Here is a 16241-nt window from a genome sequence, read left to right on the forward strand (position 1 = left end):
TATTAAAATAAAAATAGAACACAAAAGTAGTAAACGGAAGTCTTATTCAAGTAAAGTATTCATGTTTGACGTGACTGTCATTTCTCCGTTATTTTAAAACATTACTTCCACTTAATTCACCTTAATTTTATTTGTATATAATACAGAAAAATTAATACATACCACTCCCCTGCATGGATCAAAACCCCTCCGTTTGCGTGTGCTGTATTTAACGACATGCTGCTGAATTCTGAATGGAAACACCTCGAATTTCGTGTATTTCTACAAACTTCCTCCCTCTTCGCTTGGTCAGCAGTCTACTGTTTTCTCGTGACGTTACGTCACTAGCTGAATAATATTACTGCTGCAACATAGACGTGGGAATGAGATAAATTACATCGTTTTCAAACTGCTTTTCAGAAATCGATGATACATTCACTGACATGCGTAGAAGAACAATAATTGTATTAGATAATCCTTTATTTCTTAAAGGGACCTCCGCCTATTTTCAGCTGGGAAGTGACTTGAGTATAATATCTTATACGATAATATACGAAACGTATCTTGATAATAACAATAGCATTAGGAGCGCTTACTTATGTACTAGAGCAGTGTAAACTAAAGTGAATGTTAAATTTTGTTGATAATCCGGCCAGAAAAGTGTGTATCCATATGTGTCAATATGAAGATAAGTAATTAATGACAAACGATCTATACCCATGTTAAATATTCAAACAAGTTTTTACTCGACAAGCGTTAATTAGTGATTCTTAAGCTTGTCGACTTAAACATTAACTTAGATTGTAACCAATCATGGATGAAAATCTTAGCCGAGGCTATATACAGCTCGGTAAAACACGAGCTGTCAATGATTTCAGATTTAGCAAAGGATTTACTCATCTTTCACCACCCATTGACAAATGCAATTGCATATATTTGGCATTGGTTTTAGCTGGTGTTGGATTTCTTTTACCTTATAATAGGTAAGTAAAATTTATCTTATGCTCCTAGATTAGTTTAAAATCATGATACGCAGGTTATTATTACTATTAAAAATATTCTTAAAGTGTGACAGGCTCTGATAAGTTATTTAAGAATCAAATATAATTATAATAAAAAGTTCTGGATTCGACACCCAAATTATGTTTTTCATTGGTTATGTTTGATTCGTTACCTAAGTGTTTTATATCGCCAAAATGCAGAATCCAGAAGGAAGTTTTAATTTTGCTATTATTATTGAAGACAACCTTTTCGTTCAGTCGCCGATCGGGTTCGCAAATTATTATTTAATCTTAACAAGTTATCAAGGGACTCTTGTTAGACTCAAGTAATGTTAGACTTTTTTGGGTTACAATTGGAAATCTTTTTGAATCATTAGGGAACATGGTGGGTCGGTGGTAGAGCGCTTACCTCTAGTACATTCGGTCCCTGGTTCGATCCCCAGCCAGGTAAGTTTGTGGTGGACAACATCGTGTCCGTGGGTTTTCTCGGTGTACTGCCTTTTCCTCCCACTTTCTCATCCCATCAATAATTCCATCATCATTCACTTGCCTTAATCATCGCTTTCCTTAGCCTAAAGGGCATAATCGTGGAAAGTTAAACTGAAATATTCCATTTTCCTTTTGAATCATCATAAATTTGAAACAAGAAACTTTAGTTTAGAATGTATCACTAGACTGGGAGAGAATTAGACCAGTCACCTTCGCCCTAAAAGTGGAAAATGAAGATTTGACTCACTGCCAATTAAAGATGAGTTTTTGTGATTTTTCTAAATATTTCCAAATACAGTAATAATAGAATATAATACACATAATTGAAATACTTTGTTTTCTCTAGTGAGTAAATATTTCTCGTAGATCAAATGGAAAAGTGAAATGTTACTGAAGGAAAACATTCTGAATTGATCACTCTTAAACTAGGCTTTCAAAAGTTGTTAATATTTTTCTCAAAAAAAAAAAAAAAAAATCTATCATGGGTGATTCCTTGGAAAATTCTCCGTCTAGGCAATTTTCCTTCTTATGAAAGGTCGTTTATATTTTGTTATTTTAAGTAAATGCAAATGAGGTATAAGTACAGTATATATCGCTTATCCACAAGACGAATATAGCAACACATTTTTAAGATTTTATAAGACAAAAAAGGAAGCATATTAGTTTATGTAAAAGGAAGTATATTAGTGTAATACCGTAAAACTGTATTTTTTTCTTTTTACAAGTAAATAATTTTAATTTTCTTAGCTGTGTTACCTGCATTGTAAGTGAACGACACAATGTAGGAATTATTTCAATATTTTTTTTAATTCAACATTTTAGCATTTTTTAAATATCAATTGTAATAAAATGAAGTATTTATACATAATATTGTAGATTGTTCAAAAAAGTTCCTAGAACTCCATATAATGCAAAAAGTCAGAAATCGAACAACATTTATTCAATGCACTCTACATAGTAATCAATCACAAGTTGCCAACGCTCTGGTAACATCAATATCAGCGGCAAAGAGTGACTGAACTTTGTCATATAGAACTTCTTGAACACAAACAATCACCTTAACTCAAACTCAAAGCTTCGACCACAAAAGGTTCTCGACAAGTTCGAAAATATGTGGTAGTCCGTAGAAGCCAGATCTAGCGAACAGGGCGATCGATTGAGCAATTCTAATTTGGTGTCAACGGGTCGGGCAATATTGCTAATGTGTAGGAACGTGCGTTGTCATGCTGCAGACACATACCCCACGGGAGTTTACCGCTCTGTTTCTCCTTGATAGATTGGAGCAGCCGGCCGATCAGTTCATCGTAGTAAGACTTCAAGAAACACAGTCTGTCCTCTGAGTAGGTAGCCGTTTATGATCATCGCATTAGGCCTACTTCTGCTGTCGACGTCAGAGAGATCTCTCGTCAGGTTTTTCCTCAAAAAATTGGCCTCGACTTTCGACAACGGACCATAGTGATGAACCTAACATGCCTCACTATTGATCTAAGAAAATTCAGGGGCGATGCTTTGTAGCGACAAGGAACTCTCAAGAAGATTACACTCAGTCAGTCTTTCATGTCCAACGAGTACAGACCTTTTTCATATCAAATTTTCCTGAAAGGATATTGGCAATTGTCCTCTCATAACACGGTTGCTACACCTCGCACGGAAATTGATCGTTCATTGGCAAGAATGTGCCGTAAACCAGCTATGATTTCGTTGTTGGTAAAGGTAACTAGTCGGGGTCTACCTTCGATCGACGTTTCCCAAGTTTGAATGTAGTTACCCATTTGACAACTGTGCCTATAGCATCCTCAGATGAGAGAGTCTTCACTCATCACATCATCAAGCTCAGTTTTGATCAGTAGGAGCATTGTAGTCTTTAAGTAGAACAACCCGATAACTGAATACATGCCATTTTGATCCATTTTCTCTGAATGGATCAAAGAATATCATGAAGATGAATATTAGGAAAAAGATCTAAATATTAATATCCGCTTATTAGCTTAAAATAACAAATCTGGATGCAGGGGCGGATCCAGGGGGCAATCGGGATGATCGCCCCTCAAAACCCATCCCAAAGTTTGAAGCCCTTAAAAGTAACAATACGACAACCCATCGCCCCCCCCAGAAGTCGGTCCTGGATCCACCCCTGTTTGGATGCTAGTAAAATAGGCAATTCTCGCGTTGGAATAGAAAGGAGAGATGTCACTGATATCCTAATACAGACAGGTAGCCAGGAGCAAACTTTAGGGTATGCTAAAGACATATTCAAAAATAAAATTGAATGGGCTGTGTACAGAAATAATTAATTAATAAAAGAAAATAATATAAATAATAAGAATATACTATAATTGCCAAGGTATAAAATCAACTCTACTTCATCTTCTCTGGTAGTAGCGAGCACTAACCGGGTAAGGTAGCGTAGGTCTGAAGAAAAAATATTTTAAAAAATTACTCAGATTTTATGTAGATTAATGTGACACTGGAGTTTTTTAAAAAAGAGGTGACGTTGTGTTTATAGGCAGTCGGATGGAATGAATATGAGAAAGATATTCACTCAGAGCTCAAATAAATAGCTTATATCTGTAACATATACTGTAGGTATCATATAAACTTAAAAATCTTTTAGCCTTTATGTAATAAAATCATATTTTTTAAAGCATTTTCTAATTAACTCATAAAACTAAATATGAGTTTTCTCCATATTACATATTATTAGCATAGTAATAGTAGTAGCAGGAAGGGTGCCTATTCCCCCAAGTCTCATTCTACATTTACTTTCCTCACCGAAATTTGTAATTTTGACCCCCAAATACTTTTCCACCCATGAAAATTTGCAATCTCTAGTTCGAATGTATTATTTTGAGTGAGAAATGTTTCCACAAATAATCTCATGGATATAACCTCCACCCTACATCTCGCCTATGGACACCCCTGAATAGCAGTAGTGATAGTAGTAGTAGAGAAACAGATATACACTGATCAGTCAGAAATTATGACCACCTACTTAATAGTCCGTATGTCCACCTTTGGCACGGATAACAGTGATAACGCGTCTTCGTATGGAAGCAATGAGGTCTTGGTAGGTCATTGGAGGGAGTTGGCACCATATCTGCACACACAAGTCACCTAATTCCCGTAAATTTCGGGGAGGGAGGCGATGCGTGCTGACGGCACGTTCAATCATATTCCAGAGGTGTTCGATTGGGTTCAGATCCGGCGAGTTGAGGGCCAGCATATCAATTGGAACTCGCTACTGTGTTCCTTGAACCACTCTTCGCCTTGTGACATGTCGCACCCTCCCATCGACATGATGAAGAATGTATCTGGATCCATCGAACCATGCAACTCTCTACCAACTGCGCCAAGCTCCAGTGGCGATGGTCACGTGCCCATTTCAGTCGTAGTTGCCGATGTCGTCGTGTTAACATTGCACATGGATGGGTCATCGGCTGCGGAAACCCATAGTTAGGAGTGTTCGGTATACTGTGTGTTCAGACACACTTGTACTGTGCCCAGCATTAAAGTCTGATGTTAGTTCCGCCACAATTAGCTGCCTATCCTGTTTTACCAGTCTGCCCAGCCTACGACGTCCGACATCTGTAATAAGGGGGGCCACCCAACCCTTCGACGTTTGGACGTCTTTTCACCTTGGTTTCGTCACTTGTTGAAGATACTCACAACAGCACTCCTCGAATACCCGACAAGTCGTCGAGTTTCCGAAATGCTCGTGCCGAGCCTCCGGGCCATTACAATCTGTCCTCGGTCAAACTCAGATAGATCGCGCACCTTCCCATTCTACACATGGGAAGCACGCTCACTGATACTACATGCACCGTACGTGTGTCTGAGTAGCAGGTATTCCTCGTCAAGTGACGCTGCTATCGTCTGGACTGGTTTATATCGATAGTAGGTAGGTGCTCATAATGTTATGGCTAATCTGTGTATTTCTTGTATTTTCGAAAGAATAAGAGGAAAATCTTTAAACATTTCTGCAAAAATGAAAATAAATATTTTAGCAAAGGTGATTTTCTTTTGCATTTTAATAAAAGAAAAAAAACTGACGTTTTTGTTTATTTTATTTCTAGCTTCATTATCGCTGTGGATTATTTCCAAACGAGATATCCTGGATCAACGATTGTATTCGACATGTCGTTGGTGTACATTGTAATGGCGTTCTTCGCTGTACTCGCCAATAACATCCTTGTAGAGACACTTTCCTTAAATACAAGGATTACATTTGGTAAGTAATATCCAAAAATAAGTGTTGATTCCCGACTTTTTCGCACGAACGTTTAAAAATCCTGTTAGTGTGGCGTTTGAGAACTCAAGGGATGGTAACACTACAATTATACGAAGCTATTTCCAAAGGTTGCAAGCTTGGCACTTAAATATCGCGCCATTGGTTCATGGCATGCAGTGCCATCTATGTATCAGTTTCAACTGTTTATCTGCGTCAGTCCGTTGGAGGCAGTCATTTAAAACAGTCACTGTGCATTGAGTTCGCAAACTGCATGATAATGCTCCATTTCACATCGCCACAGTGTAAGATTGTGGATTCGAGGAGATTCAACATCCACTTTATAACCCAGATTTAGCACTGCAGCTTCGGCAACAGTAGCAGTGTGAATTGGAGCATTGTCATGCAGTATAAGAGCTCAGATGCATGATTCAATTGACTGCCTCCTATGACTGGCACAACTAAACGTCATTCTATGGCCACTGCTCAACTCCGTTTTTTCTTAACAAGCATTTTGGAGCTACCTGGGCCTTCAGCCAATCATCGGAGTATTATCAGTCAGTTACTTTTAATGAGGCTGCTTCAAGACAGTTCATAAACATTCTTTCAACGAGTATCTTGAGGAAAATTTTTAGATTTTAATGCATTGTACGTTTTTGCTAATAAAATTCGTGATATTTAAAATTAAAGTACTTTTATAAATCCAATTTATTTGTCTAAAAATATACAAACGAAACAAGATTGGAGAAGTATTTTTTAAAAAAGGAATTTAAACTCGTTTTAAGTTGTTATGCTAAAATCCGTTAAGCCCAACACAATATATCACTTTTCTCTGGCTACTTAAGTTCCAACGGTAAGCGAAAGTGACATTTAATACATACTTTTATAACGTATTTATGCACATAATTGTCTAAAAATATTATTTGTTGTCTCTAAACAATTTTCGTATTTTTTCTCTAGAATTTGTCAAAGGGGACCTAACGCGGTTTACCATAATGGTCCTCACAATTGCAAGGACTGTTCCGTCTGTACCGGAAGCTCAGTAGTATGTAGTGTGGTATCTTTTTTCCCTACACAAAGAGAAGATATGAAGGGAATATAATGATATATTCTTATCTATATATCAATAGCAAATTTGTTTTCGGTATGTACAATCAGACAGTAGATATTGCCTTTGAAGTGGTACAAAAATTAAATCTATGGAATAAAACAATTAGGAGTGAATTTTAAATATCCGAGCTGAAATTTCCCCCGGGAAATCTCTTAGATTCACAGTTATAATATTTGTGCAAATTTTAAATGTTATAACATATTTAGCTCTTACAGATTATTGAATATTAGATTGATTCATTTTCGTTCATTTTTAGGATTTTTTTCAGACGTCAATGATGATGGCAGTGCTGTGGAATATACAAAATTGTAGATATGTTATCAGTAATGTGTAGCATTATCTGTGGTTTTCTTGAGGCTAATCAATTTTTGTTTTCAGAGTTTGAAGCATGTAGTGTCACGTTGGAAAGAAGGGTCATCTCAAGCATGTTGTCCTGTACAAGTACCTGTAAAGGTTCTAGTGCCACAGAGTCATCCAGACAAATTTGTGCAGTGCACGGAGAAAACGCTATTGCTGAAAGGGCTATCCGGAAATGGTTTAACAACTTCCGAAGCGAGAACTTTGACCAGAGCGATGTCGCACATTATGGTCGCCCTTCCCACTTTAATGAGGACTATTTGAACGACTTCATCTACCATCATCCACGTCAAAGTACCCTGGAATTGACCATGGAGATGGGTCATGCAGAGGCAACTTTTATGCGTTATCTTCAGCCTGTGGGAATGGTTCAAAAACTGCGATCGTGGGTGCCTCATTCACTCAGGTCAGACAAGAAGAACCAGTGTGCCATATGTAGTTCTTTGCTGATCCACCACCGTGAATCCTGTCACGAACATCAGCCCTTTCTCTCCAGTATTGCTACAGAAGATGAGAAATGGTCGCTGTACGTTAACTTTAAGCAGATGAAGGAATGGGTCAGCTCAAACAGAAAGATAACACCACATCCCAAACAGGATTTGCATCACAAGAAGACAATGTTGTGTGTCCAGTGCGACATGATAGGGCTTATCCACCGTGAACTCCTATCCCGTAATCGTACCATCACTGCTGTTGTATATTGTGATAAACTACAATATGTTAATGCAGCACTTCAAGAAAAAAGGTCAAATATCTGCTACGTTGACAATGCTAGACACATGTGGCATACATGACAACCCTTGCCATTCAGCAGCTTGACTGGAAAGTTCTTCCTCATCCAGCGTATTTCCTAGATGGGCTCCTACAGATTATCATCTCTTCGGGTCTCTGTCCAATGCACTCCGTCGAAAACGATGACCAGCTGCAAAATTTTGTTGATGACGTCTATGCACCCAAGCCACCATGTGTTTTCCATAAAGGCATTAAACAACTCCCTAAATGTTGGGAATAGATTGTGAGCAATGCGGAGTAATATATCGGCGATCCATTGATGACTTCAACCCTCAAATAAGAAATGTCTCCATTGGTTTCAAACAGCATGAACTATTGAATGAACCTAATACTATGATAGAGTAGTAAGTAAGTTCTTTGACTATTTTGAAGTTGATCTTACGTCCTCCAAAAGCATACAGTAACGAAGTATTATTATTCTTTATTTCTAGGCTACTTGGTATCGTTCTTCACCCTCACTTTCGTCGCAACTTGTCAGATTTGGTGGGAGGTATTTGAACCATCAACCTCTTACACAATTAATCTGGTCGCTGTTGCCGTTGTCGCTTTAGGCTGCACAGGTAAATAAATCATGTTGAATAAAATAAGATCATTCCAGCAACAGTATTGATTTCACATATTTTTTTATGTTGTTCAAGCAAAGTATCATACTCTTGCAAGATAAAAATTTTTAAAAAATAAATAAATAAATCTTTAAATAATCAAGATGGCGAAACTTAAGTAACAAATCCAGAAAGTGAATATATCAAATTATAGTTAAATTATGGCAAGTTGTAAAATGATGTGTAATGTATATTGTAATAACTTTTCTGCTTTTGGTGACAAGAGCAATAACCTCTAAAACAGCAGGAATATTTAAAGATTGAAGAAAAAGACAATGATAATATTTAATAATAATTATCGAGCCAATAGGAAATACTTTGAAACACTCGAGGTTTCCCTGGTACTATTTAAGTAACTTATTTTCTGTAGGAAAGAATGAAGTATAAAAATAAAAAAGTATCTCGCATCATTTTAAGGAAATCTTTTAAGGAAAAAAAACTCCCGAAAAATGATTTTCCGAAAGTTGTCCTTAAATTGTGCATTTGAAAAATGAAATGAAATCTTTCACTTTAACGTCCCACAATTATACGTTTTAAGCTAAGGGAGACGATGATTAAAACAAATGAATGATGATGGAAGAATTTGTGGAATGAGAAGGTGTGATGAAATGGGAGTACCCCGAGAAAACCTACTGACACGGTGTTGTCCACCACAAACTTATTTAGCCAGGGAACGAACCAGGGATGTACTAGAGGTAAGCGTTTCACTACTGAGCCACCGTACCCTCCCGACTGATCATTTAAAAGCTCAAGACCGAGCTAAGCAGCTTTCTCTACGGAAAACGAAGAAAATTACTTCATTCCATTAAATTCGTTACTTGAAATCGTTCGACAGTCCCAAAATCACTCTTAAATGGGTTCTGAATCGAGTTCTAGTTACATCATCTTTAGCACCCAAAAGATACAACGAAGTATCACCCATCTAGAAAGAGAAGTGAAGACTCCGCTGGTCAAATAATAAAGTTTTCCTACAGTTTTGTAATTGAAAACAAACATAATTAAAATAAGTTATATATATATGACCTCTAATTTGATATAAAATTTATTTTCAATTACTTTTCTGGGAATAACAATTATCTTAAAAAACTGTCAGCATGTCTCCGTTATTGAAATTTTTTACTTTCAAAATTTATAATCTAGCTCAGAACAAAATTTAAAGGTTCTTTCTATGGATTTTAATGCGTGTTAATTACGTATTCCAACTTTGTACAAATAGAATTAGTGGTGGCAATAATAATAATAATAATAATAATAATAATAATAATAATAATAATAATAATAATAATAATAATAGTAATTTCGTGTGTTGTGATGATCGTAGTAAGAGTTCTAGAGCACAAGACAAATTTTTATTTTATTATTGTTATTATTATTTTGTAGAATCATCAAAATTGGTCAAAATAATTGTCTGAATATAAAAAGCGACCCTATTCAACCATTTTAACCCTGGAACTCCAGACATATTTTTATACCTTTGTGTACCAGTCGGGTCCAATGGACCCACAGTAATATATTGAGACCTTCTAGCCATATAAATAAATTTTTGGGAGAAAATGAATAACGAAATACTAAACAATGTCATTTTTGCACTGTATTTATGAAGAAATAATAAAATACACTTCGTAGTTATCGTAGTTGTACCGTATACTAGAAATATGGTAACTTAGCAGTATTACTATTTCTTTATATGAGTTCAAACAGAAGTTCTAATTTTTAGGCATAATGAAATAGTCGACCTTTTAAATGCACGTAATAACAACATTAGATTACAAGTAGCAAATATTTGCTTCCAAAAACTGAAAATTATGATCCCTTTGGAAATTTTATCCTACCTTTGTTGTTAGTCCACTTGCAAATTGTTTCCAGAATGTTCCTACGAAAAAATTGACAAAAAGCAGATTTCTCATCATCAACTTCCCTTTTAGCATACTGTGTAAGACCACGGTCCTTTCTAGTTACATTGGCAGCACCAGCACACCCGCGACTGGTAGTGAATGGTACTAAATTCCAATGTTTGCTTCATCTTGCACGTCGCTGTTACTAACATCAGAAAAGTCACTCTCACTTGCAGATAACTCTAATAATTCACATTCCACTTCTCCATCATCTGTCGAATCACCAAAAAAATCCTCTTCTGCCAACAGACATTGGCATATGTCGTTTTCGGAAAGTCCACCACTTGCCATTATCCTCACACACTAAATCCAATGACTAAAGTGAAACATTCCCTGGCTAGTTTAGAATATATTATAGGTAGAAATTTATAATATGCCCCTGAGAAGAGGTTTCAGGGAGAACACTATAAACCAGTAGACATTACGTAAAAAAGGAATAATTAGTTAGGAAAACTTACTAAAACTGCATTAAACTCCTTTATAAGTAAAACATTTTAAAACGTAATACTGATAACAAAGAATAAAGAACACGCTGACGTTAATTCTGCCATCTGTGGTGCACAATGTAAATCAAAACCAAAGTTGAACCAGGATTCTTATTTAAAATATACAATGGGTCCACTGGACCCACCTGGTACACAATGCTATGATTTTTATATGTACCACCTGACTTAAAGGAACAAAGTATTTCTCACATAACATGGGAGAGGAGGATCATAAAGAAAAAGTCACGGAATATTAGCGACCACTCACGAACATTTTCTCTGTAATTAATAAACGAAAAGTAGTATGGGTCCAATGGACCCGTTTGGGACTCCCAGGGTTAAATATTAACTTTCAAAAATAAATCAATTGTAAGGATATTTTCAGGAACCAGTTGTGTTACGAACCAAGGGCGTTGATTTCTCTGTAAATTTGGGGGGCCCAATCAGATGCAGAAGGCATATATGAGGATTTTAAGACAAATTGCTTTCAAATTATGCCAAATATTGTATATTCTTAAATACAATAAAGGGGCCCACATGAGCTTTAGGGGGGCCCGGACCCCCTCGTCTTCCCCAGGATCGGCGCTCATGTTACGAACAAATGTTGGTATATAGAAATGGACAAAGTTATTACAATAAACAACATTTATTTTTCTTTCAGTTCAGCAATCCAGCTTTTATGGATATACAAGCATGTTACCAAGTCGATATACTCAAGCTGTGATGACAGGCGAAAGTAAGTACTACACTGAACTTCATATTTTTTTTTAAATGAAAAATTTACAAGTAGTATGAACATAAAGAGTAAATGTGTCACGTTAGGAAAAGACAAATAAAAATCTGTTAGTTAACAGCGTATTTTGCTATGTATACAACACATATCTAAAGAACAATTTGTCGCGCCCACGAATGGTCTCAAGGGGAAATAGACCTTCGTGGCCAACTGGTAGGATTTTCAGTGTTTTGAAGTTGTGAGAACACTGCTTCTATCACTTGCATTCAGAGAATAATGAATAGTTTGCTCACTCTTCCAAGCAGTAGCGGCTAATGTTAGTGTTGCAGCGTTGCGCAACGACCAAAGTATTTCAAGAAAAAAAAAATTATTATCATCAATAGTAGTAAAGAACAGAAAAAATACTTTTTAATACTCGTATATATACACTTTAAATAACTTTTTTTTTTTTTTTACTTCTGTAACTGTCCGTTCCGTTAATCCGTTTTAAAAAGCGAAAAATAATCCGTCATAGAGTCTCTAATTTATATTGTGTTGCAGCGAGCATACAACGGCCAGATTCCTTCAGCGCGGCAATTGGAGCAAATTTTAAGTCTCCTTCCCCCTATCTCAGAAGTTAAAGGGACTGGTCGTTGCAGTGCTTCTGCAACACAGCACGGTTTCCAGTGAACGATAAGGTTTTTTGTGCTAAATAAGATTTCTGAATTTTCTTCCACTAGCAATTAACAAATTGAATTTGTTTTTATGCATTCATATTTTTAAATTACGGGACCATACTGAAGCAAATCAATATAATGACAATTAAAAAAAAAAAGTGATTGCAGAATTACAAAATAAGAAAGAAAATATCTAGTAGAGGAGAAAATAAATGAAAGTAGACCCGCATTTATAAGTTAATTCTTAGCTTATATTGATAATGAAGGCTTCTTCTACAGTAATTTGTGAATCAAATATTAATAAGTCAGTATGTAGAATCGCTATCCCCCCCCTCTGTGGATAGTATTTTAGTATAAACATATTTCTTTTATAAAATAAGTATATTTTATACTCTTGGTAATTTCCACATAAAACTGTATGATGGGGAACGCCACATTGAATTTGGGACTAGTTAGCAATGCTCGTTGGCGTAGCCACGTGGGGGTTCACTGGGTCCGGACCTCCCAAAAATTTCGAAACTTGACTAACATTTGTAGACTTTCTTAACGAACTATACTTGTTTAACAGAGAAACGATTGATGTAGGCTAAATATTTTATTTTACGCCTCATCATGTACTCTTCTTATAAAAATAATCGTTCTATCGTTTTTTCTAAAAATATAGGTGACAGTAAGTACGAATTACTTATCGTCTTTTCGGGTGCAGTATAAGACAGGTTCCATATTATGTAGACGTATTGGACCTCCCTCAAATACTTTGGACCCCTCCCAGTTAACATTTCTGGGTGTAGAACTGGCAGTGCTGTTTGTTTTGATGTTCTTTGATTTTTGGCATGCTGTATCCTTCATCAGGCGAGTTTCGAGGTTTTCTTTCCAGAACATATCACATTAGTAAGCGTTGTTTCGCCTCATGTGGAAGTGTATTGTGTTCATCGTGCATTGCGTAACAACCAAGACGGATGATTTGGAATCTAGTTTTTTTCTTTTACGCATGTGCGTGTGTGTGTGTGTGTGTGTGTGTGTGTGTTGATGTATGAATATGTGACATTCGGAATTCATATACCAGTACCTCTTTTGTATCAGCTGGTTTGGTTTTTAATTATTAGGTTTAATTTTATTGTGTGTGCTTTAATTCTGTAAATAACTTACAAATTCTGAATGAATTGTATAACATGACTTCTGTAAATAAGTTTAAAAAAACTGACCAGCTTTCAACTGAGGGAAAAATTGCAATTAAGGCTTAGACAAAACAAGCAAAGGGAAATTCAGGAGAGTGTTCGAAAAAAAAAATCCAGTTTAAATTTACAGGATATCTTATGGGAGTAGTGTTACTTGCACCAGATACTATCGAGGAATTCGGATCACTGTTAGGGACTGAGTTTGCTAGAATGAATCATTCGCAATAATCTAGAAAAAATATTTAGTGAATCTACAAAGCTTCTGAAATTATATTAACTGTACCTATGGCATCAGCAAAAGACGAAAAGTTTTTTTTCCACATGAGAAAGAGTTGATACTTTCAAGGAATTGAATGTCCCAAGAAAGGCTATCACCATTGGTTATGCTTTCCATCGAAAAAGACCTGACAATAAGAATACTAGAGCTCAACCAGCATGTATTAGACAGATTTACTCCAATCAAAGAGAGGATAATAAACTCACTAATTAATTAAGGTGATTAATCGGATTAAATGTCCTGCATTTTTAGAACACAATTTTATTTAATTTAACATGTCACATAGCATTTGCATCTAAAGTTATGCTGATTAGTCAATGATCAACTTTATATCTTCTCTTATCGTTCGTACTGCAACACCCGAAACCACAATCCACCGGCCGCCACTGCTTCCAAGTAAGCTTTTGTAGTATCAACAGTTATTAATTCAAACAGGCATGAGCGCTTAACTAATTTATGGGCGTACTAACGGTGTATGTAAGACACCGACAGAGAACGATAGCAAAACAACAATAAGGTATTTATATACCGCCAAAACATAAATATCACATAATAAGAACAGTTAGTAACAATCTACCGCATCGGAATGTCATAAATCACATCAGGGCCAATAGCACGAGAATAAGCAGTCTTGAAGAGACTGTCAACCACTAAAACTTTTGAGAAGTCTATACACAACAAAATAACAATATCAAAGAACTTCTGAGAGATGCTTACCTAACCCAAGCCTTCTAGCTTGCCTGGAGCTCTAAGGTGTTCTGGTCACTTATCTTGTTGTGGACCTCTGTTAGGAAGTTAACCTCTCTCTTTTTTTGCTATGGAGTTCTGAGAGATTCCAAACGGTATACCATCCAGCTTGCTATGGAGCTTTGTGGTCCCTTCCCATCTAGATTGCTGTGTAGCTTTGCGGGACTTCAACCTCTCTTTGCTTGCTGTGGAGTACTGAGATTCCTAGCCCATCTCACTCACAAGTAAGGGACCATATGGTTGTCGCGCAAACCAGATGCAGACATACGCCATTTGATTGAGCATGAAAAGATATGGAGAACACAGAAATTTAAGGTGCTAAGGGCCATAGGGAGCGGAGCGAGGAAAGAGGAAATATTGAATGTCGGCAAAATTGAAGAAAGTCAGGAATGATGGGAAAAGTTAATTTCTTGCAAACAGGGAAAGAAAGTCAACCAAAAGAAAGAAACTAAACATAACAAGGGCATCAAGGACGAAGAAAGATCATAATCAGGGTTGCCATATGGACCGCAGTGTTGCCAGCGCTGAATAACATTGATATGGAAGGTATAGCACAGTATAGCGATTCATGCACAAGGAAAAATATTAGTAACACAAAAGACATTTGAAAAGACTCTGTACACGTGCGTAAAAAGGTTTAACGATAGTCGTGAGTGAATAATGTACATGAAGGAGGACAAATATGAAAGTGAAGGGGGTACACATGATAACACAGAAACGAAAGTGTTTTGGAGCATCGTTCCATGATGATGATGATGATCAGTGTTCTACCCGAAGACAGGTTTTGACCTGAAGGTCCGTGGAAGAAGTTTTGTGGCCCGATCTTCAGGGTAAGGATCGTGTTTTGCTTTTGGTTGACTCCTAGACTCCAAACAAGGATGACACTCTTTACAAAATGACAGTTCCTGACGGTGTTCAGTTCTACAAAAAGCTGATTCCTTCGAAATGTACAGGCCTTATACAATCTGCTGATGCGTTCTTCTTTCGTCCATTCAAAAACATGGTGAAGTTCATCACAGATACGTTAGTGTTCTCCAGTATTAATGTATGGCAACGTGAGAACTTTCTCCGCCTTCAGTCATTTGTTCATTACCAGTTTTCCTCTGGGCGATTCCAAAAGATGATACGCTTTGCGTTTTACAAATGTGGCTATTCCAATGAACATCCTGGACAGTTTGAAACACCTTTCGTATATTGCTTTGAAAAAGAACTCACAGAGGAATGCTGCAGAGACTCGTGTTACCAGCTTGCTTTCATCCGTTGTGCTCACTGCGAGAAATGTTTGTGTGTTGACCATGCATTCCTTCGAGATATTCACGTCAACTGCAATTAAACTACAAATGGTGCGTACTGTTCTCTATTTTCCTCCATTTGTATTCAAGCGGGTATAATATTCACTCACAACTACGTTAAATCTTTTTACGCACGTGTACAGAGTCTTTTCAATTGTCTTTTGTGTTACTAATATGTTTCCTTGTGCATGAATTGCTATACTGTGCTATATCTTCCATATCAATGTTATGCAGCGCTGGCAACATTGCAGTCCGGATGGCAACCCTGATTATGATCTTTCTTAGTCCTTGATGCCCTTTTTATGTTTAGTTTCTTTCTTTTGGTTGACTTTCTTTCCTTGTTTGCACGAAATTAACTTTTCCCGTCATTTCTGACTTTCTCCAATTTTGCCGACATTCAATGTTTCCTCTTCCCTCACTCC

The 16241-nt window shown here is 36.6% G+C and overlaps 2 protein-coding genes across 2 annotated transcripts in view; one reads left to right on the top strand and one right to left on the bottom strand.

Annotated features, from left to right (window-relative positions):
• LOC145680291 (WW domain-binding protein 2-like) overlaps window positions 1–334 on the bottom strand; it is a 44332-nt gene extending 43998 nt beyond the window's left edge. Inside the window, exon 1 of the mRNA XM_081750651.1 lies at window positions 163–334. Coding sequence (XP_081606777.1) covers window positions 163–218 — 56 coding nt within the window. The 5' untranslated portion in view covers window positions 219–334. The remainder of the gene's footprint in view (window positions 1–162) is intronic.
• A 119-nt stretch (window positions 335–453) lies between these two features.
• Ent3 (equilibrative nucleoside transporter 3) overlaps window positions 454–16241 on the top strand; it is a 47571-nt gene continuing 31783 nt past the window's right edge. The window contains exons 1-4 of the mRNA XM_081750650.1: window positions 454–962; window positions 5543–5697; window positions 8386–8514; window positions 11598–11672. Coding sequence (XP_081606776.1) covers window positions 793–962; window positions 5543–5697; window positions 8386–8514; window positions 11598–11672 — 529 coding nt within the window. The 5' untranslated portion in view covers window positions 454–792. The remainder of the gene's footprint in view (window positions 963–5542; window positions 5698–8385; window positions 8515–11597; window positions 11673–16241) is intronic.

This window comes from Thermobia domestica, chromosome 3 (genome assembly GCF_964235325.1).
Source record: "Thermobia domestica chromosome 3, izTheDome1.hap1.1, whole genome shotgun sequence".
Lineage (NCBI taxonomy): Eukaryota > Metazoa > Arthropoda > Insecta > Zygentoma > Lepismatidae > Thermobia > Thermobia domestica.